The following is a 24,208-nucleotide window of genomic DNA, read 5'->3' as shown; positions in this document are numbered from 1 at the left end:
GTGGGAAATGCACACAAATTCAGTCAGTTTGAATTGAATTTTCTAGGAGCGCCAATTTGCCAGAGTTTAGTCTTCCTTTATGGAATCCTTGAACTAATTGAACTTACGAAATTTTGGAAATTTTTCCTGTCAGAGGATTAGTGACTAAAATGGGTTAGTTTCTACCGCTGGAAAATACAAAGGCTAATATGTGTTATTATGTCACAATATCATGTTCCGTTTTGGATAGCACATTACATTTTTGTTGATGTTTGCAGAAGCAGCAGTGGATGTCCCAGGGAATGCCTTCGGAGCGCAGACGTCAAGCCCCATTGTCCAGGAGAGCCCTGTGTTGCAGGCACCCCTGGCTGCAGAGGAGAAGTTTGATATGCAGAAGGTGCAGGCCGTGTCCGCCAGCGCTCCCGGTCAGAAGACCCCTGTCAATGGATCTGTCCCGGTTGACTCCTCCTTCCTGGAGACCAGCATCGATTCCATGCCGTCCTACCAACCAAACATGACGATGGATGACGAAGAAGAAGACGAGAGGACACCCAAGCCATCACTGGACGAGCAGATTAAGCAGCTGGAGGAACAGTACGAGAAGATCACCAGCGACCAGAACCACATAGCACCTGGCGGCAAAGTCGGCGGAGCCGCTCCTAAAGCCAATCCTGCCCCTACCAGTTCATCAAAGTCTCCGCCCAAATCTATGTGTGCAACCTGCTGCAAGGTTTTAACCTACTCAATCCTGTTTGCTGTACTTCTAATGGTGGTGACTTTTGTTGTTTTGTTCTACACAAAGTTCGACCACCCATTGCTTGATGAGGGACGGAAACAACTGCAATTCCTGGAACCTGTCAAGCACTATATCGACGACTCTGTGGAAGCAATTGCCAACAAGTTCAAGTGAAGAAATAACGCCTTATTTTGTGTCAGAGTTATTTTTGGTTACATATCATTGGCAATAAGTGACAGAGCCAACTTGCAGAGAACATGTTACACCACTTAGATTGTGATAGAATATTGCATTGTAAAACCTCTCCTGATTTTCCTATCATGCCTATAGCACTCTTTTTATTTTGTTATTAACATGGAAAAAGAGGAAGCACAGTGCAATTACTTTTTATTCCGTAACAATGTATTTAGATTTATGGTACAGTTTTAAAGGAACATCATGAATCTCATATCAGTTTTCCATTTCAATTATAATAATAATAATAACTATTATTGGACAAATGTTATAAATATTATCAGAAAGATAAAAATTCTTCTCTTGAGCTGGTTTTGCTGGTATTTTGCTAGAGTTTTACATTTAACAGATCGGGAGTGATTATTCTTCTCTCGTGTCTACCTCTGGTAAAAAAAAACACATTACTGCCTTACCGATATGGCACTCAGGAAGACATTCTTTGTTCAGTGTGTAAGTGCTATACATACTTAATAATCTGACTAGTAACTGTTTAATGTGCCTACCATGAGATACAAGTGTTAAGTTTGTCAAATTATCATTTGTTTTTAAAGTAAGCTGCACTTAAATTCTATGAAAATCCCGAATAGAATAAATGTAATGCATAATATGGACTGTGATTTTGACTGAGCCTTGGTTCCCTGTATAGTTTGTGTGAAGGAGAGGTTTTAGTAATGCAATATGGTGGGGACGTTACCATGGTGATTATTTCTCCCTTTTATGAGTTATTTTAGATTTCAGTCAATGTTGAATGTGTCTATTTTTTAGCCTTTTTAGACACGTTAAGAAAAACATGAAATGTGGTTTCAAAATAATGATATTTGGTGAGCATTAATAGTAATATTTAAAATTAAGGCCATATGGCTTTCTCTGCCTGTCAGCGTGGAGATGGTTATTGTGACATAGACGTCCACTGCTGCAGTATCACACTAATTACAATGAAGTGCATCACCAAGTGTATGTCCCCACCATCTTGTTTTGTGTGACCGTGATCTGAATCTATTTACACCTCACCCGCTGGTGCGGTTTACATTTCAGGCCCTCATCACGTGACTTGTGAGTTTTGTGACGCTTTTTTTCGCACGTTGATGAGGTGTAGCTGAAAGCTGAGGGGGCAAAAAAAGAGAGACATGTAGGAGGGTGCAGATGGACAGCGACAAATTGTACATTTGTTGTAGTCGACAATTTGTTTGTTCTACTTGATACTTTTGTTTTCAAAATGTACTGGGGAAAGACTGTAAGGGTAGACCTAGGATATTCCTTTGTACTATCTCTGTATATTGTTAGGTGGAGTGATTTGTCTGTCCACCCCTCTGCACCCTCAGATATAAAAGAATGGATTGTAGACAAGAATAATTATTTATTTGCAAATAATCTAGTTGATCAACAAAGTTTGGTTAGTTAATGTGCCTGCTCGTGCAATTCTATTGATTATACTAATCCTGTCATGACAAAAGTATCCGCTTTGCATAAATGTAGACCCAAATTGATTCTGTTGCACTGTAGTTCTGCATGTAATACACATAAAAATATCACTTTCATTTAACTCTCTTATCCTCAAAGTTCAAAGCTGAGATTTATAAACCATTGCAGTAGAGTACCTTGCTTCTTAATCTGAGTCTCGGAACAGAGGGATATTCAAACTGATGGTTGCTATGATACAGTGTACTGTAAGTGATGCTGGTCAGGTAGGTAGTATAGAAAGAGCATTGGTATCCTTCATTAGTGTATGGTGCTACAGTCCATAATAGGAGGGTGTTAATTTGTTCGGGCTTGGAGGATCAGTAGTGGTGTTTCGTTTTTTGTGTGCAAATAATAAGTTTTGTCAGTATGTATTGGAATGTTTTTACCCAAATAAGTCTCAGCTTTGATAACTTGGTTTTCATTGGTTGGATGGAGGCATTGGTACATTTGACAGCTTTGATCTGTCGCAGCAAAGGAGGAATAGTTTGGGCATGAAGAGAATGAAATAGTCTCTGAAGAGAAAAGGTTATTATCCTGGAGGAGAGACTGTTGTTGACTTAGCTGATTTAAACCATGCCGGTGTATACTTGAACACTGAGAAGAAATTGTTGAGATAAGATCAACATTGTTAGAGTGGAGTGTCCATCAGGAACCGACTATAAACCAACTGCGAGGATGAGAGAGTTAGATCTGCCTCAGAGTGCTGCTTGATTGGGTGGGCTTGTATTTACATTCAGCATCTGATGATCACCAGATGAAAGTGAAGTATCGTACATCACTGTATCGGTTTGAGAACGCATTGTTTTTTGTCACTAATTATCTGCCAGTCTGGAATTTTTTTTCTTTTTAAGGTATGGTGTTTTGATCTCAAGGAGTAGAAATTTGAGATTTATATTGAAGCATTTCTGTCTGTTTTATGTTTCAAATATTTAATTTCATTTTAAATGGTAAACTTTGGCATTTTTATGAGGAATTTGTTTATTGAAATGTTGAAATTAAAATGTTTACATAGAATATTCATACGTAATTGTTTAACATTGTCTTATTTATTTCTATCACACTATGACATTTTCCTGCGATTTCAATTTTGAAATCCGGATATATGATGGCGGATATCGGTACTAATTATCCACTTGTTGCGTATGCTTATATTGTAATGTAGATATTTAGCTAGAATATCAACACGCTTGTATCTTCAGTTCTGCTGTGTTTCAAGTCCATAAATTATGCAATACAACTTGATGTGTACAACATACTGGCAAAATAACGTACTAACTCTCGGATCATCTCATTGTAACATAGGCCATCGTCATCGCTCATGGAACTCGACTTGGCTGTAACATATAATCGACCCCCACTGCTGGAAGAGGCAAAAACTGAATTAATATTTTTAAATCGTGTTGAAATTTATTGACAGATTAACTTTTCTTCATATGTTGTGTCAAGAGGAATCTATGTTGTACATTGTTACATGTGATTGTTCTGTGGCATGTTTATATGGTATACAAACACAAACTAAGATTTTGATTTTCTATGGTCAGGTTTGCCCTTTGCCTCTCTCAAGCAGTAGTTACTGTAAGTCCTCAATCAGAAGCTGGGTTGCAGGGAAAACTGATAGTGACAGGGTGCACGAGGGCTGGAACTCAATCAGTACAGTGGGTTTAAATGTAACCATTTTTTTAATTCACTATTTTTATGTCGCTTGTGAGTTGAAGATAATGAAGGACAAACTTAAATAAAGGCCGGTCTCAGTTTGAGACAAGAGCAGGGGGGAAACTAGAAGACCCAGGCATCTGTTTGAGGACTTAGTTTTTTCATCTCTTTGAAACGCTATTCATTTTGTAAGCTTGCCATTACAATGCTATTTTAGATCTATCACATCCTGCATGTTTTAATTCAAATAATTTGTTCATGTGTTTGGACATATCCATCATGATCTTTGTTGAGATTTTATGTACAAACCGATACTCATCTAGTTACTGCACATAGATAAATTGTTACATATTCTCAATTATGTAGAACATAATCTAAAGTTGGTGATATCTTAATTTTCCTATTCTGTTTGTATAGAGAATGAGCTTTCTCGCCTTTGTATGGTACCCAGGCTTGAGGATCTATGTGTATATACATACAAATATATGCGTTAAACTTGGCAGCCACTGAACAAGTGCTTTCTTAAGCTCGGTTGAGTTTAATGAAGTGTCATAGAGTTATTCCTTCCTGTCCATCAGCTGTGTTTGTTTGTCGGTTAAGTGATGTGTGGTGGTGTTTTATTTTAGACATGTTGTTGGTGTTGTACATTCTTGTTAAGACTTAGAAACAAATACCTACATTTATACCTTCAATACAACCACTTTTCTCCAGATTTATTTCTACAAACCACAGGAGCAACAGAATTTTGAATGTACTCCAGTTATAACCATTGAAACTTTTACAATCTATATTAAGCATGGAACCAACCACATTTGAGATGAGATAGAATATCTGAGTGTATACATGGTAGCATCCATCAACAAGACAGATGCCAACCATAATTTGAATGAACAGAAGTTGTGTTGGATTTATCATCTGGTGAAATGATCAGAATCAAAGTTTTATTTGAACTGAGTAACCTTACTATGGTTGAAATGAATTATGTCTGACTTTGGGAATTGTTTCAAGTGGAACGTATTAACCTTGGTTTAGTTCATGAAGAAACAGAAAAAAGACTTTGTATGATGATGCTTGTAGTTGGATTTTTGTGAGGTATTAACATTGTAAATGATGAAACAAGATTGTGCTGGGGATGTTATTTCACTGATTAACAGTTTACTGACTGATGTGTGACCTCCACAGAACTCCCAGAGATAATGTCCTCTACTTTAAGCAGACCATTTTTTACTGTCAAGAAATTATGCAAAACCATGAATTTTTCAGATAAAAATATTTCTTACATTCTGCATTTTATTTAAGAGATATTTATATTTTTCTTATTTATTTATGAATTGTTAAATAAAGGTGCACTGTAGATAAAGGTTAGTGTGAAAGAGAAACCTTTGACGACCAGTAGACATGAGGCTTCCCTGGATCGTGCATGGGGGGTTTCATCCATTACTACATTCACGGCATTAGCAGCTTCCAATGCTTCTAAATCATTCATTACCTACATCAGTTACATTCAAAAACTTCCACTTGACAAAAAGCACTTCTGATGAATTTTTCACGACACTTTTCTCTTAAGTAAATGTCAACTATTTCTCTGCATGATATCTTTTTATCTGAGTAACAATATTCCCTCCAAGTGTCTGAGGGACAGTGGTGATATAACTTTCCTGGATTTTTAAAGACATCCCAAGTGATGAATAGCTTGATATATAACAATGCAGGCGCTGACTGCCCTTTAAGACTGATTTCTAATATTAATGCATGTTTTATGAACCTCATGCTTAGGTCAACTTTAGTTCGCAGTTATTTTGCTATTATTTTTATTTTCTGCGGGACCAACTTTTGTTCGTCCCTCCCTCCCTTGTGGTTGTGTACTGGCTCGCCTGATAATTCTGTGTCTACTTTGTAGAATGCATCGTATCGAGCATTTACAAGGATTTTCAACAAAATAATTAAAAAAAATCCACTCTGTAGAAAAATAATTGTTTTGTCATTTGTTGTGATTGAAGTTGAAGAGATGTTCAAATGAACTGTGCAGAACTTGTACAGCCCTGAGTGAAGCTTGGTTTCATGGGCAACTCTTGGAAATGGTGACACACACCTTGTAACACAATCCTCTTAAGTGGACTTGCAGGATTAATAAGACTAATATATGAATATAAATATACACTACCCAAAAGAAGTTAAAGAATACCTGATTCTTTCATATTGCCATGAAAAATTAACTATACTGTAGTAATGTGAAAGAATCGGGTATTCCTTAACTTCTTTTGAGTAGTGTATATATAATATACATGTACATCAGCTACGGCATTACAGATGTGAATAAGTATTTTAACTTCCAAGCCTTGTAATTGTTGAAGATAGGTTACTATTTATAGTCCTTCTGAAAAGAGGTATTAAAATGGGGGTTTCCTGATCCCATTTGGAGACATTGTTGGAACAGTCAAGAACAATGGAGCACTCCATCTTCATTTATTTTACAATGTATAGGTTCCTCTGGTATGAGTGAGTGAGTGAGGGAGTAAAAGATGCACTCAAGGTTTGCAACACCAGGTGTGGATGCTGCATGGGATATTTGGCAATCGTTCCCATCACCCACTTCAATTGAATAAGATTTCAGCACAAATACCCAGCCAAGCCTTAAAAACATCTAACAGAGGTTATGGACGAGATCCTAAACTCTTTAGCTAAAGCACCATGGTCTCACAACACAAATCATCAACTGTGGACGCTGCACACATGCCCTGCAAAGGACCTGGCAAATGTTCGGGAATTGTTCCCGGTTGCACCCACTTCTCACAACTGTGTCTGCCTCCAAATCATTAACACACAGTAGCGACACCTACTGATGTCGGACTATGGAAACCATATCAAGTGTGAGGCAAGGAGAATCCAACATGAGACCCATTCTTCTGGGGCCAGAAAGAGGCATATGAAAATATAGACGTCAACAGCTTTTCAATGTACCGGTACTAAAACAAAGAACTATCTAACCAGGAGATTTTGTCCTTTGATTTAACATTTCAAAACACTTCCATCAATTTTAAGTGGCCTGGTTAATGAATGACACGGTGTTCATTATAATCTTGACCACATTGATAAGCTACAAACTGAGATCTATTGAAATTAAAACAAGCTTCTTTTGAAAAATATTTGTATTTAAGCTATCTTGTATTTATGTCATTAATATCCTATTGATATTTTTCTTCATTGATTCATTCAGCCTTGCCCTGTTTTGAAATGACAGGAACATCAACTTTATCAGACAAGGAAATTTTCAAACCAGAAATATACCTGATCTTATGGAATTTTATTGATGGTATTGGAAGCAACACAACAAAATGTGATACATGACACGAAATCTGAAAACTGAGGGACTGCTCCACTACAAGAACAGTTACCCCCCCCGTTTTTGTTGGGACCATCAAGAATACATCTTGTTATCCATAGCGTGAAGCAAGTAATATTACACAGATAAAAGATTCTGCAAAGGAAAGAAATATGTAACAGAGACTTTGTACTAAAATATTTCTTGCATAAACCTGCAATACTTTTCCATTTTTAACTTCAGATTTTTCATTTCATGCCTTAAGTACAAACGTTCTAAACTTGTAGTCACTTGATCACCAGGGTTACACAAGCACCTCCATGATGAAATATACAGGGTACTTAGTGACAAGATATCAGCAACATAAATTAATTCAAACATTTTATTAGACCTACTGAGAAACACCAGCCAATCCTTCTCTCTCATACATATAAGTCAAAGTAACAATCTCTCATTAAACTGAAAATGATTTCAGCACAATATCCAGCCAAGCCTTAAAAACATCTAACAGAGGTTAATGGACGAGTTTTTAAACTCTTTAGCTAAATCACCATGGTCTCACAACACAAATCATCGACAGTCTATGGACCATTCATTGACGCCTTCTGAAGACTGACAGAAAATAATTCCCTATGCTGGGTATAGAAGTTGTGTGTGTGTGTGTTTGTTGTTGTTACACCTGACAATATTTCAGCTCTATGATGGCAGCCTGTATATATATCCAGTGACCGATATTGTGACCAATGATCCATGCTGTCGGTGTACGTTGACACGCCAAGTCTGACCACCTGATCCATGAAGTCCCCTCTTACAACAAATACAGATCTCCAGGGACCACCAATTCATCGACGCTCTCCGGCCCATTCAGTGAGGCCTTCTGGAGACTGACATAACATTATCCCCATGCTGATTGTAGAATCACCAGTAGAGAGGGACATAAATTGTGAACATTGTTCTACATGAAACAGTAGTGAGTATTTGAAATAACATCTGAGGATTGGGCTTGTGTTAAAGGAGGGCCTTACACACACTTACACACACATGTGTGTGCTGATGATTGGGCTTGTGTGGAAGGGGGGCCTCACACACATACACACACAACTGTGCTGATCATTGGGCTTGTGTTGAAGGGGGGCCTCACACACACTTACACACACAACTGTGCTGATGATTGGGCTTGTGTTGAAGGGGGGCCTCACACACACGTGTGCTGATTGGGCTTGTGTTTAAGGGGGGCCTCACACACACTTACACACACGTGTGCTGATGATTGGGCTTGAGTTGAAGGGGGGCCTCACACACACTTACACACACACGTGTGTGCTGATGATTAGGCTTGTGTTGAAGGGGGGCCTCACACACACTTACACACACGTGTGCTGATGATTGGGCTTGTGTTGAAGGGGGGGCCTCACACACACTTACACACACACGTGTGCTGATGATTGGGCTTGTGTTGAAGGGGGGTCTCACACACACTTACACACACATGTGTGCTGATGATTGGGCTTGTGTTGAAGGGGGGCCTCACACACACTTACACACACATGTGTGCTGCTGATTGGGCTTGGGTTGAAGGAGGGCCTCTCTCTCACACACACACACAACTGTGCTGATGATTGAGCTTGTGTTGAAGGGGGGCCTCACACACACAAACAAACACACACACACAACTGTGCTGATGATTGGGCTTGGGTTGAAGGAGGGCCTCTCTCTCACACACACACACACGCTAATGACTGGGCTTGTGTTGAAGGGGGGCCTCACACACACACAACTGTGCTGATGATTGAGCTTGTGTTGAAGGGGGGCCTCACACACACACATACACACACGCATCTGTGCTGATGACTGAGCTTGTGTTGAAGGAGGGCCTCACACACACTTACACATGCATCTGTGCTGATTTGGCTAGTCTTGAAGGATCACACACACACATACACACACACACATCTGTCCAGGGGCACTATAACTGTTTCAATGCGTCATCAATGTCCTCAATCTGATCCTTCAGACTGTTCCACTGGTCCAGTGTAAGTGAGATTCCTGAAAAACAAAACCATAATTGAAGCTCACCTATCTTCAAGCTCACAAAACTTCACATTGAATAAAAACAGTACATAAATTTGGATATTCACAGGGTTAGAATACTGATCCTGACACACGCATTGCAATTTCCTTCCTCTTATCAATCTTCAATCATATAACACAGCACCCGAAATGTGCCTCATCTGCCTCTGGAGAACCTGTTGCCATTGGTTATCTTACCCTGATACCTGATGGATACTGGCCCCACTTTCGTATTGTTATGTGGTGCAATAATGATTCATGTATTGCAATACCTACTAAAACATATGGCATGATATTTTTCATTTGTAATTTGTTATGAATGTGAATGAAAATGGACCCAAACATCAGACTTCCCTCGCACATTTTTGACAACTTCGTAGTCGTCTGCTATTTGTTGGATGTGTAATATACACATTATATACAGGAAGCTGGAATCAAGCAGGAATCAAGCCGCGAATCTCTGGATTTTAAATTGATTTGTCACTTTGCGACCAAGATGAAAAACTGCATGATTTTGAAGAACACAATAAACCGCTATTTTCCAAACATATTGTGGTACGTTTTCATTAGTATTTCAAGTTGTGGTACGGTAATTCCGTGCACCTCTTCTACTAGGATACCCAGTCAACCTGCATACCTTTCTTCCCTGGCCTCAGGTCTCCGTCAACCTCGTAGTATTCCCTGATGCTGACCATCGCCTTACCGCGAAACTCACTGATTGTGGCATACCTCATCCTGGCAATCTGCAACATCGAGTGAGTGAGTGAGTGAGTGAGTGAGTGAGTGAGTGAGTGAGTGAGTGAGTGAGTGAGTGAGTGAGTGAGTGAGTGAGTGAGTGAGGTCTGGGAGATGATTTGTGAATGTGTGAGTGGGTGTGAGTGAGTGAGGTCTGGAACATGATTTGTGAGTGAGTGAGTGAGTGGGTGTGAGTGAGTGAGTGAGGTCTGGAACATGATTTGTGAGTGAGTGAGTGGGTGGTTGGGTGGGTGGGTCTTGGTGAGTGAGTGAGTGCAATCTGGAACATGATTTGTGAGTGAGTGAGTGCAATCTGGAACATGATTTGTGAGTGTGTGAGTGGGTGTGAGTGAGTGAGGTCTGGAACATGATTTGTGAGTGAGTGAGTGAGGTCTGGAACATGATTTGTGAGTGAGTGAGTGAGATCTGGAACATGATTTGTGAGTGTGTGAGTGGGTGTGAGTGAGTGAGGTCTGGAACATGATTTGTGAGTGAGTGAGTGAGGTCTGGAACATGATTTGTGAGTGAGTGAGTGGATGTGAGTGAGGTCTGGAACATGATTTGTGAGTGTGTGAGTGGATGTGAGTGAGTGAGGTCTGGAACATGATTTGTGAGTGAGTGAGTGAGGTCTGGAACATGATTTGTGAGTGTGTGAGTGGGTGTGAGTGAGTGAGGTCTGGAACATGATTTGTGAGTGAGTGAGTGAGGTCTGGAACATGATTTGTGAGTGTGTGAGTGGATGTGAGTGAGGTCTTGAACATGATTTGTGTGTGAGTGAGTGAGGTCTGGAACATGATTTGTGAGTGTGTGAATGGATGTGAGTGAGTGAGGTCTGGAACATGATTTGTGAGTGTGTGAGTGGGTGTGAGTGAGTGAGGTCTGGAACATGATTTGTGAGTGAGTGAGTGAGGTCTGGAACATGATTTGTGAGTGTGTGAGTGAGTGAGTGAGGTCTGGAACATGATTTGTGAGTGTGTGAGTGGGTGTGAGTGAGTGAGGTCTGGAACATGATTTGTGAGTGAGTGAGTGAGGTCTGGAACATGATTTGTGAGTGTGTGAGTGGGTGTGAGTGAGTGAGGTCTGGAACATGATTTGTGAGTGTGTGAGTGGGTGTGAGTGAGTGAGGTCTGGAACATGATTTGTGAGTGAGTGAGTGAGATCTGGAACATGATTTGTGAGTGTGTGAGTGGATGTGAGTGAGTGAGTGAGGTCTGGAACATGATTTGTGAGTGAGTGAGTGGATGTGAGTGAGTGAGTGAGATCTGGAACATGATTTGTGAGTGTGTGAGTGGGTGTGAGTGAGTGAGGTCTGGAACATGATTTGTGAGTGAGTGAGTGGGTGTGAGTGAGTGAGGTCTGGAACATGATTTGTGAGTGAGTGAGTGAGATCTGGAACATGATTTGTGAGTGTGTGAGTGGGTGTGAGTGAGTGAGGTCTGGAACATGATTTGTGAGTGTGTGAGTGGATGTGAGTGAGTGAGGTCTGGAACATGATTTGTGAGTGTGTGAGTGGATGTGAGTGAGTGAGGTCTGGAACATGATTTGTGAGTGAGTGAGTGAGATCTGGAACATGATTTGTGAGTGTGTGAGTGGGTGTGAGTGAGTGAGGTCTGGAACATGATTTGTGAGTGTGTGTGAGAGTGTGTGAGTGGATGTGAGTGAGTGAGGTCTGGAACATGATTTGTGAGTGTGTGTGAGAGTGTGTGAGTGGATGTGAGTGAGTGAGGTCTGGAACATGATTTGTGAGTGTGTGTGAGTGGGTATGAGTGAGTGAGGTCTGGAACATGATTTGTGAGTGAGTGAGTGAGGTCTGGAACATGATTTGTGAGTGTGTGAGTGGGTGTGAGTGAGTGAGGTCTGGAACATGATTTGTGAGTGAGTGAGTGAGGTCTGGAACATGATTTGTGAGTGTGTGAGTGGGTGTGAGTGAGGTCTTGAACATGATTTGTGAGTGAGTGAGTGAGATCTGGAACATGATTTGTGAGTGTGTGAGTGGGTGTGAGTGAGTGAGGTCTGGAACATGATTTGTGAGTGAGTGAGTGAGTGGGTGTGAGGGAGGTCTGGAACATGATTTGTGAGTGTGTGTGAGTGTGTGTGAGTGAGTGAGGTCTGGAACATGATTTGTGAGTGTGTGTGAGTGTGTGTGAGTGAGTGAGGTCTGGAACATGATTTGTGAGTGGATGTGAGTGAGTGAGGTCTGGAACATGATTTGTGAGTGTGTTAGTGGGCGTGAGTGAGTGAGGTCTGGAACATGATTTGTGAGTGGGTGTGTGAGGTCTGGAACATGATTTGTGAGTGTGTGAGTGGATGTGAGTGAGTGAGGTCTGGAACATGATTTGTGAGTGTATGAGTGGGCGTGAGTGAGTGAGGTCTGGAACATGATTTGTGAGTGAGTGAGTGAGTGGGTGTGAGGGAGGTCTGGAACATGATTTGTGAGTGAGTGAGTGAGTGAGTGAGTGAGTGAGTGAGTGAGTGAGTGAGTGAGTGAGTGAGTGAGTGAGTGAGTGAGTGAGTGAGTGAGTGGGTGGGTCTTGGTGAATGAGTGAGAGTGCAATCTGGAACATGATGTGTGAGAGTGAGTTGGTCTTCAGGTGCCAAAAATGGGTTTCCCCCATTGTACCCATGTGGGGAACTGAACCCCGGCATTCAGTGTGATGAGCAAACACTTTAACCACCAGGCTACCTCACTGCCCCTAATGAACTGTGGTATAAAACATCAACGGGGAACCGTTAGCAATTCAATCAAATATATACACACAAACATCAAACCATATCTAACGTCTGTATGTTAGATGGAAGGAAGGCATGACATTGCTGTTGTAATGGATAGGAATGCTTTCCACATTAAGGCTATAATAGATGCTAGTTTATGTCAGTTTAGATAGATTTCAATCCCTCCATCCTCACTACCAACCCTCCTGACTCACATCATCTTATTAGCCCCATGTCCTTACACCAATACTTAACAGGTTTTGTAAACACCACTTCCCTCAAACACCAATGAACAATACCCCCGATTTGCAATGTTGTCGCTGTTCTTAACCAACAAATCAAGACAGCCTGGTGGCAGCGAGTACAACAAATCAAGACAGCCTGGTTGCAGTGAGCACAACAAATCAAGACAGCCTGGTTGCAGCGAGTACAACAAATCAAGACAGCCTGGTTGCAGTGAGCACAACAAATCAAGACAGCCTGGTTGCAGCGAGCACAACAAATCAAACCAGCCTGGTCTCAGTGAGTACAACAAATCAAGACACAGTCTGGTTGCAGTGAGTACAACAAATCAAGACACAGTCTGGTTGCAGTGAGTACAACAAATCAAGACACAGTCTGGTTGCAGTGAGCACAACAAATCAAGACATCCTGGTCTCAGTGAGTACAACAAATCAAGACAGCCTGGTTGCAGCGAGCACAACAAATCAAGACAGCCTGGTTGCAGTGAGCACAACAAATCAAATCAGCCTGGTCTCAGTGAGTACAACAAATCAAGACATCCTGGTCTCAGTGAGTACAACAAATCAAGACAGCCTGGTTGCAGTGAGTACAACAAATCAAGACAGCCTGGTTGCAGCGAGCACAACAAATCAAGACAGCCTGGTTGCAGTGAGTACAACAAATCAAGACAGCCTGGTGGCAGCGAGTACAACAAATCAAGACAGCCTGGTTGCAGTGAGTTCAACAAATCAAGACACAGTCTGGTTGCAGCGAGCACAACAAATCAAGACAGCCTGGTGGCAGTGAGTACAACAAATCAAGACAGCCTGTTTGCAGTGAGTACAACAAATCAAGACAGCCTGGTTGCAATGAGTACAACAAATCAAGACAGCCTGGTCGCAGCGAGTACAACAAATCAAGACAGCCTGGTTGCAGTGAGTACAACAAATCAAGACAGCCTGGTGGCAGCGAGTACAACAAAGCAGGACAGCCTGGTTGCAGCGAGTACAACAAATCAAGACAGCCTGGTTGCAGCGAGCACAACAAATCAAGACAGCCTGGTTGCAGTGAGTACAACAAATCAAGAGAGCCTGGGTGCAGTGAGTTCAACAAATCAAGACATCCTGGTCTCAGTGAGTACAACAAATCAAGACACAGTCTGGTTGCAGCGAGCACAACAAATCAAGACACAGTCTGGTTGCAGTGAGTACAACAAATCAAGACAGCCTGGTTGCAGTGAGCACAACAAATCAAGACAGCCTGGTTGCAGCGAGCACAACAAATCAAATCAGCCTGGTCTCAGTGAGTACAACAAATCAAGGCAGCCTGGTTGCAGTGAGTACAACAAATCAAGACAGCCTGGTCGCAGCGAGTACAACAAATCAAGACAGCCTGGTCTCAGTGAGTACAACAAATCAAGACACAGTCTGGTTGCAGTGAGTACAACAAATCAAGACACAGTCTGGTTGCAGTGAGCACAACAAATCAAGACATCCTGGTCTCAGTGAGTACAATAAATCAAGACAGCCTGGTTGCAGTGAGTACAACAAATCAAGACAGCGTGGTTGCAGTGAGTACAACAAATCAAGACACAGTCTGGTTGCAGTGAGCACAACAAATCAAGACATCCTGGTCTCAGTGAGTACAATAAATCAAGACAGCCTGGTTGCAGTGAGTACAACAAATCAAGACAGCGTGGTTGCAGCGAGCACAACAAATCAAGACAGCCTGGTGGCAGCGAGTACAACAAATCAAGACAGCCTGGTTGCAGTGAGTTCAACAAATCAAGACACAGTCTGGTTGCAGCGAGCACAACAAATCAAGACAGCCTGGTCTCAGTGAGTACAACAAATCAAGACAGCCTGGTTGCAGTGAGTTCAAAAAATCAAGACATCCTGGTCTCAGTGAGTACAACAAATCAAGACACAGTCTGGTTGCAGCGAGCACAACAAATCAAGACAAAGTCTTGTTGCAGCAAGTACAACAAAGCAGGACAGCCTGGTCGCAGCGAGTACAACAAATCAAGACAGCCTGGTTGCAGTGAGTACAACAAATCAAATCAGCCTGGTGGCAGTGAGTACAACAAATCAAGACAGCCTGGTTGCAGTGAGTACAACAAATCAAGACAGCCTGGTTGCAGCGAGCACAACAAATCAAGACAGCCTGGTTGCAGTGAGTACAACAAATCAAGACAGCCTGGTTGCAGTGAGTACAACAAATCAAGACAGCCTGGTTGCAATGAGTACAACAAATCAAGACAGCCTGGTCGCAGCGAGTACAACAAATCAAGACAGTCTGGTTGCAGCGAGCACAACAAATCAAGACAGCCTGGTGGCAGCGAGTACAACAAAGCAGGACAGCCTGGTTGCAGCGAGTACAACAAATCAAGACAGCCTGGTTGCAGCGAGTACAACAAATCAAGACAGCCTGGTTGCAGCGAGCACAACGAATCAAGACAGCCTGGTTGCAGCGAGCACAACAAATCAAGACAGCCTGGTGGCAGCGAGTACAACAAATCAAGACAGCCTGGTTGCAGTGAGTTCAACAAATCAAGACACAGTCTGGTTGCAGCGAGCACAACAAATCAAGACAGCCTGGTCTCAGTGAGTACAACAAATCAAGACAGCCTGGTTGCAGTGAGTTCAAAAAATCAAGACATCCTGGTCTCAGTGAGTACAACAAATCAAGACACCGTCTGGTTGCAGCGAGCACAACAAATCAAGACAAAGTCTTGTTGCAGCAAGTACAACAAAGCAGGACAGCCTGGTCGCAGCGAGTACAACAAATCAAGACAGCCTGGTTGCAGCGAGTACAACAAATCAAGACAGCCTGGTTGCAGCGAGCACAACAAATCAAGACAGCCTGGTTGCAGCGAGCACAACAAATCAAGACAGCCTGGTTGCAGTGAGTACAACAAATCAAGACAGCCTGGTTGCAGTGAGTTCAACAAATCAAGACATCCTGGTCTCAGTGAGTACAACAAATCAAGACACAGTCTGGTTGCAGCGAGCACAACAAATCAAGACAAAGTCTTGTTGCAGCAAGCACAACAAATCAAGACAGCCTGGTCTCAGTGAGTACAACAAATCAAGACAAAGTCTTGTTGCAGCGAGCACAACAAATCAAGACACAGCGTGGTTGCAGCGAGCACAACAAATCAAGACAAAGTCTTGTTGCAGCAAGTACAACAAAGCAGGACAGCCTGGTCGCAGCGAGTACAACAAATCAAGACAGCCTGGTTGCAGCGAGTACAACAAATCAAGACAGCCTGGTTGCAGCGAGCACAACAAATCAAATCAGCCTGGTGGCAGTGAGTACAACAAATCAAGACAGCCTGGTTGCAGTGAGTACAACAAATCAAGACAGCCTGGTTGCAGCGAGCACAACAAATCAAGACAGCCTGGTTGCAGTGAGTACAACAAATCAAGACAGCCTGGTTGCAGTGAGTACAACAAATCAAGACAGCCTGGTTGCAGTGAGTACAACAAATTAAGACAGCCTGGTTGCAGCGAGCACAACAAATCAAGACAGCCTGGTGGCAGCGAGTACAACAAAGCAGGACAGCCTGGTTGCAGCGAGTACAACAAATCAAGACAGCCTGGTTGCAGCGAGTACAACAAATCAAGACAGCCTGGTTGCAGCGAGCACAACAAATCAAGACAGCCTGGTTGCAGTGAGTACAACAAATCAAGACAGCCTGGTTGCAGTGAGTTCAACAAATCAAGACATCCTGGTCTCAGTGAGTACAACAAATCAAGACACAGTCTGGTTGCAGCGAGCACAACAAATCAAGACAAAGTCTTGTTGCAGCAAGCACAACAAATCAAGACAGCCTGGTCTCAGTGAGTACAACAAATCAAGACAAAGTCTTGTTGCAGCGAGCACAACAAATCAAGACACAGCGTGGTTGCAGCGAGTACAACAAATCAAGACACAGCGTGGTTGCAGCAAGTACTCGGACCAATCAACGATATTTCTTGCGCAACATGTGCCACAGCCTTGCATCAATGGTAGTGTTCACACGAGTCATACATGTCAGCAACCATTTTGGTAGCCAATCAGCTTTCAAAATAGACATCGGCCCGTAGGCCCCAGGCCGACAGATTTGTTTTCAGGCTGATGGTTTATAATTTCAGCAGACCCTTATGACCTGCAGTTTATTTTAAGCTGTAAACATGGTAAATGAATCCTAACACTGAGAGTTAGACTGCGTTGTGAAAACAGGTCTAGCTTCAAAGTACTCTGCTTGTTAACTCTTTCAACACCGCAGGTCAGTGTACTGGCCAAACTGTAGCCACGTCAAAATAATGTATCTTAGTACAATCTAAATACTTTTGACATTTTTATACATACCCTGCATTACTTCTTAATGCATTTACTGCTTTTTTTTACAGAAAATGTAAGTGGGATATGATGACATGCATCAACCAAGTCACCGAGTCTGACCCCCCCGATCCTGTTAGTTGCCTCTTACATGTCAGGTTGCTGAAGATCAATTCTAACTCGGACCTTCACAGATCAATGTTTACAGATGCCTCCAACGTGATGCACAGATAGTTTAGAATCAAGTCTAACACCTCCATATTGGTCCCACTTCACATGTTCACATAAATATATTGGATGAAAATTGGATAATTAACTTATTGAGGCCCAAACACTTCACTGATACCTATGCAGACACTCTGGGTGGCTCTTGAAAATTTTCCAACGGCTAGAATAATCTTTCACCTTCATTTCATGGTCAACTATGTCAATTAAACTAAACTGAATTACTAGCTCTGTGAACAATCTATCATAAAAAATTCTCCACAAACACTTACACAAATACAAGCTATGTGATCAAACTATTTGAAATATATTTCACGTTAGGCCACACTATCAACCAGAGTCTTCCAAACCGATCCATTAATTTGCTCTTACAACCAGCATAGGTTGTTGGGAACCAACTGTAACCAGCAAGGGTCCACCACAAAGTACCTGGAACATCTTCTCCCCGTTACTGTTGGTCTTGGTGGACTTGGCTTTGTCACCACCAGCCTTCTTGTCCTCACCAGCCTTCTTGTCCTCCCTCTTCTCGGCCTTGTCAGACTTCTTCTCCGGCTTGGCCTCAGTCTTCTTCTTTTTCTGCTTAGGTTCCTGGGAGACAAAATCGTCATCACTAATTTGTTTGCCAACTCATTATACTTAAAACTTTCCAGCAATAGGTTTTTGGTAACAAGCTCAATCTAGATTCTGAGTAGAAATCCTCAGATAGAATACCAAACTATTTAGAAAAAGTGAAAGCACAAGATACATAGGATTTTATTGACATTTGCTTCACATCAAGTTAAAGACCACATCCTTACAACCGGTATCACTGGTTTCCCACACTAACAACATAGAAAATGTATGTTTTCGACAGTGATTGACAGATTTAACAAGTACTAGTTAAGACAAGAAAACATTGATGCAGAGCATCAAAGTTCCCCGCCATATGTGATGCCTCACAAACGCATAATTATGATGTTACTGAAAGGCATGAGGGAGTATAATTATATTAACCACAAATAACACAACGCTGTTGTGGAAAAAATATTATTTATTTTGAGTATTGGGCAATACAGTTGATACATGTGCATAGGGTAGGTCTATTTAAAAATATTTTCTTGTTTAACGCCGCACTCAGCAGTATTCCAGCCATATGACGGCGGTCTGTAAATAATCCAGTCTGGACCAGATCATCCAGTGATTGACACCAAGAGCATCGAACTACACAATTGGAATATGATGTTATGCATCAACCAAATCGGCGAGCCTGACTACCCAATCCTGGTCGTCGCCTCTTACGGCAAGCATAGGTTGCTGAAGTCCTATTCTTACCTGGGTCTTTATTTAAAAAGTTGATCGAAGGAAATGGAAGTAATTTCTGGCACAAATGTAAACATGTGGAAATAGTATCAAAACTGCCAACAACATTGGCAGATAAATAATAGATCACATTCTTTTTACACTTGGCATTTGGTTATAATAATGTAAATGAAAATACTAAGGGCTCCATATGGCAAAAAAAGTCATACTAGATAAGGTCTTTTTGTCACAACCACAGATGCACATACTCAAAATATTATCAGGTAGTTTGAGAACATTTCAATACCGGGACTAATCAATAATGGATATTCCTCGTCTCTTGTTTTACGTTTTTTGGTCAGTTTCTTTTTTGTATTTCTTTCTTTCAAAGAATAGTAACTGTGATCATGATGAGTTGAGTTTCTTGGGTTTTTTTCTATGTACTGTTTTTTATCCAGTGTCAGTAACTGTTGTGGAATGTGGTTTACTTGTAACAATGACTGGTTTGAGTTCATATGATGATGATTGATTGGTTTGTCGTTTAACGCCGCACTCATCAATATCCCAGCTATATGACGGCGTTCTGTAAATAATCGAGTCTGGACCAGACAATCCAGTGCCTAATATCATGAGCATCGATCCACGCAATTGGGATCGATGCCATGCATCAACGAAAGCCTGACTATCCGATCCCGTTTGTTATGACAAGCATAGTCGCCTGATATACTGTTAAGATGTAACATAACAATTCATCCATACTACTAAACAGAAGTAAAACCGCTTGTCCATTCGGATCAATCTGACCCAAACCATTCCTCTGATGAGAGTCAAATAATGCATACGAATCGAAATCCGTAAAAATTGCAATGGAGACATCATTAAAAGTTACCAAAAGTGATGGGGATATCAATATTGCTTGTTGAAAAGATTCTATGAAATTTGTTTTCCCTGCTTCAATATTTGGAGCACCTGTGACGGAGCCATAAAACTGATCTGTTATGTAGATAATATCGCTTGAGGCAGTGGCTGCTGGGAGCTGATTATGACCTAAATACCCCTCATAGCCTTCGGTGTTAACTATGTGACTGTAGAGAGCTGTGCCTTCATCCAACAGATTATCGAGGTCAGTGGAACACGGTACAGACGCAAATAGATTTGAGCCATGGGACACAAAATATATGAGTGACCAGAGCTACGGCTGTACATTGAATTCCATTAAACGGTTGAAAAATACTCGGCCTTGATGCAAATTCACTACTCCGCTTTTGCTTTGACTTTGCTACCAAACGTTTCACATGTGGCTATGTGGGGTGCGGTGCACTGATTAAAAAAAACACGGGGGACTGGGTTAATTCAAAATACGAAATATAACTATTCCAAATATTTCCAGTGAACATGAGCATCCAAACAATCAAAAGTGTGGTATGTAGAATATGGAATTCAGCCATATTACATTTAAATTGAGATGTCGTCGTAGTTCATGAATAAGCATATTCAGAACATAGTTTTTATTATGCTGTTATTTACGATCTCCGGAGCACAGTTCTTCTTTTGTATACACCGTGAAAAACAGAAAATTAGTCCTTGAGCAAAAAAGGAGATCGGATTACACATGAATGGTTTAATAATGTCAGCTAATGACTAGAAACGGTCAGATGCATCAATTAACTACATAAAGACGATTTTGAAGTATATCTTATTGCTGGAAAAGAATAGCATCAACATTCCACGCACATGATTTGTATGTTTTGTTTCCGTAAATGCGTGGCTTGAAATTTCAAATAAACCAACATGTCGACATACATGCCACAAAATTAATGTTTCCCGTATACTTCCCCGCCTTAAGGGCGGGGAAGAATAAACATGATAAAGGATAAGCTTGTACGTGAGAAACAAGCACAACCGCAGATGTTGAAAAATTGTAGACAAACTTCATCTCAATAGAAAACAGACAGTTTTCGTTGTTGTGTTTTTGTTTATTGTTTAACACTGCACTCAGCAATATTCCAGCTATATGACGGCAGTCTGTAAATAATCAAGTCTGGACCAGACAGTCCATTGATTGACATCATGAGCATCGATCTATGCAAACGAGACACAATGACATCTTCAACCAAGTTCGTCGTGAGCCTGATCACCCGATCCCATTAGTCACCTCAAGCATAGTCGCCTTTTATGGCAAGCATGGGTTGCTGAAGGCCTATTCTAACCTAGATCTTCACAGGTAAAACAGACAGTAAACAATGTTAGAAGTAGGACCTGTCTGTGCGAGACTGGTAACCTTCCAACAAGACTGGTAATTTTTTCAGGGGTGAGTGAGTGAGTTGACTTCAACACCACTTTGAAAATTTTTACAAGGCATGTCAATAATGGGGGAGGAAAATTCAAAGTGACACAAGTTGATTATATGTATGTTTTTAGTAAAACCCTTCAGGAGGTATACAGATTAAGGATCATTTTCGGGGCAAATCAGGGACTCTATTATAAGCAGATCCTGGCACAGCAAGGGATGCAACTCTGCATGAAAAGCCTTAGACGCCTGGGCCACAGGGGGACAGTCAGTTATTTTCCATATAGGTTTATCTATATGGCTACCATGGTGGCCTCTACTGCAAATCAGATGCAATCCTCTTAAGAGGTGGGTTGTCATCATCGGTGGGAACAGGTATGTAAAGTTTCAGTTTCAATGGTCCAGTGGTTTCTGAAGAGAAGATGTGTATGATGCACAAAAGATGAAGAGCAAACCAGCCATGACATAAGCTCACTTGACTTTCAGTCCAAGATTATTGCACTTATATAGCGACGTGCATGTACGTGTGTGTGTTTGTGAGGCTGCTTGTACTAGTCCGGACTGATGGCGATTTATAGTGCTAGCTCACTGAGATACCATGCTGCAGTTTAACATGAATACCCCACTCAGACACAGTATACTGACTCCGAGCCGACAAGTCCTTGTTTTAGCCCCTTAATGCCGAGCGCCAGACTAGGTAACAACAAGTACCATCTTTTAACATCTTTTGGTATGACGCAGCCGGGGATCGAACCCCGGACCTTCCGCTCTTCGGGCGGACGCTCTACCACTAGACCACGGAGGTGGTCGATGAGCAAAAGAATTCAATTGATCGCAATTTAGTATACAGTTTTTAGTTCCCAACTATTCAGTAAACCTTCAATCTGTTGCCAACACATACCTCTGCGTCAGAACCAGAGTCTTCTGAAGAGGACAGAAATTCCTTTGATTTCGGCATCTTCAGCAAATATCTGTAAGAAATATGGTGAATACAAAAAAATTATAACAAAACTTTGCCAATACTGCAAAAATATCCTGCAAGAAATCTTCTCAGAAGTGCTGCACTTTAATGAGTTGATCTTTTAGGAGCCTAATTAGCACTGCTGGGGCAGAAGAGCGTCAAGCTCGGCAACCCCTTAGCACAGACAATATGACACGTAACCAGTGCTCGTATACCTAGTGATCACCACCCAATTAACACATGTAGCGGCCATAACATTTCCGAGTCCCATGATGGAATTCGAACCAAGATCTTCTGATCTGAGGTCAGACGCCTTGTCAACATGACCAAAGAGGTTAACCCCATCAGCAAGCTGACAAGGTAAGGATATCATCTGTGGGATGACTCCACCCCCTGCTACATACCCCCCGTCAACAGAAGGCACGTCCCAGACCGCATAGTTGGGAACTGAGGCTTATTTTGCTCAAATTTAATATGAACGTGCTCAGCCCCACGTTGGGCGCCAATGTAGCGGCAATAAAATTTCCGAGTCCTGTGATGGGATTCGAACCACAGACCTCCTGATCAGACACCTTGTCCACATGACCAAAGAGGTTAACCCCATCAGCAAGCTGACAAGGTAAGAGTGTCATCTGTGGGATGACTCCACACCCTGCTACACACACATTCACAGTCTACAACCTCAGACACTTGTCCGAAACCAAGGTCCAGTACAATTTCTTGGGTCTAGTAAACTTGGCAAATAAAAGTCCATACATTAGCAGTAACATCTACTGAAAATGATGTCAAGTGACAAGTTTGGGCCAGTAGAATATAAAGTAAACGATAGTATAGGAAACTAATTTCTCCACCCCCCCCCCCCCCCTCAACTCAGAAAATCTCAAGACAGAAAATAATATGGATTTACCTCAGATTATATAGGATTAGCTCTTTAAACATTCATTAAAAGATTAAAAAAATCCTAACTCACAACTAACCTTTCGGATCCAAGTGTCAAGGATAGTTGGAGGTAACCTACCTACCCTTACCCTAACACAAACTGAAACGCTAGTAGCAGGATTGAAGAATCATGCAAGATACGTGGATCATCAGCCATACTAGAGCCACGTAGTGCTACATCGCCGAGCACAACTGAACCGCAGTCTTGCTCATGCTATCCCTCAACCCAAAATGTGTCTCATCCAAGAGGCCATAAACTGTCCTGTTTGAAAATGTCAACAATGAGCAGCAATGGGGAAAACACGCTCGCTCAGCTATTGGGGGTGCTTCATTTTCTTGAACGCCCTGGTCTCACAGAATTGACATTTACTCGTTTTACATCTTACTCATACATACAATCTCACATACATTACATGACTACCGCGTTTACCAATAGAAACGGTCCTGTCTATCAGCTTGTGTATTTGTCAACATTGGTCTGGAGAACCGTACACAATAGCATTGTCAGAACTGCAAAGACAAGTGATATCAGTGAGGTCAATTAGCGACATGACATCAGTTGCACCGAGAGTCATCTGTCCCCTTGTGATTGTTGTAACTTACATGACACAAATGACAAGTCTTATATTCTAGCAGCAGTATGAGTCTCTCAGCATGTCATTTACCCGCCATTCGAAAACGGAAACGGAAACGTAAGGTGCTCTAAATATTAAATCCTATTTTCCATATGACTAATAGTATATCCATGGCATCTCGCGTCCTCACATGGTAGGTTAGCCTTTCCAAATATACATAGTGATAAAGTACTCTAGATTTTCAAAATATTAGGAACAAAATAACACCCAACACCCTAACCGAAAAAAACATACACAACTGTTTTATTTCTCTTGTTCACGTGTCCTTATGGAACTTATAAGTATGGCATAAAACAAAATGGAATGACGCACAGCTAGCTAATTTGCAGTTGCCCCCCCTGGATTTTTTTATAGAAAACATTTTAAACAAATTAACTACGGCCTTGTCTATGTTTATATTTCACGGGAAAATCTATGGAGGTGTCGCTATGTC

The 24,208-nt window shown here is 41.6% G+C and overlaps 2 protein-coding genes across 24 annotated transcripts in view; one reads left to right on the top strand and one right to left on the bottom strand.

Annotated features, from left to right (window-relative positions):
- LOC124131557 (FERM domain-containing protein 3-like) overlaps positions 1 to 6,033 on the top strand; it is a 91,254-nt gene extending 85,221 nt beyond the window's left edge. For all 23 annotated transcript variants that reach the window (XM_046494884.2, XM_046494885.2, XM_046494890.2 and 20 more), the window contains one exon: positions 258 to 6,033. In XM_046494884.2, coding sequence (XP_046350840.2) covers positions 258 to 889 — 632 coding nt within the window. In that variant the 3' untranslated portion in view covers positions 890 to 6,033. The remainder of the gene's footprint in view (positions 1 to 257) is intronic.
- A 1,317-nt stretch (positions 6,034 to 7,350) lies between these two features.
- Positions 7,351 to 23,849, bottom strand: LOC124131560 (activated RNA polymerase II transcriptional coactivator p15-like). The gene is made up of 5 exons (XM_046494909.2): positions 23,744 to 23,849; positions 22,142 to 22,211; positions 18,102 to 18,260; positions 10,093 to 10,198; positions 7,351 to 9,431 (listed from the first exon to the last, which is right to left on the bottom strand). Exons 2-5 carry the CDS (start codon positions 22,196 to 22,198, stop codon positions 9,352 to 9,354), a joined length of 402 nt encoding a protein of 133 aa, XP_046350865.1. The 5' UTR covers positions 22,199 to 22,211; positions 23,744 to 23,849; the 3' UTR covers positions 7,351 to 9,351.
- Positions 23,850 to 24,208: the final 359 nt, after the last annotated feature.

The sequence above is a fragment of the Haliotis rufescens genome, unplaced genomic scaffold (genome assembly GCF_023055435.1).
Source record: "Haliotis rufescens isolate VD_foot unplaced genomic scaffold, xgHalRufe1.0.p SCAF_1, whole genome shotgun sequence".
NCBI classification, from domain to species: Eukaryota; Metazoa; Mollusca; class Gastropoda; order Lepetellida; family Haliotidae; genus Haliotis; species Haliotis rufescens.
This window is presented reverse-complemented; position numbering and strand designations above follow the sequence as displayed.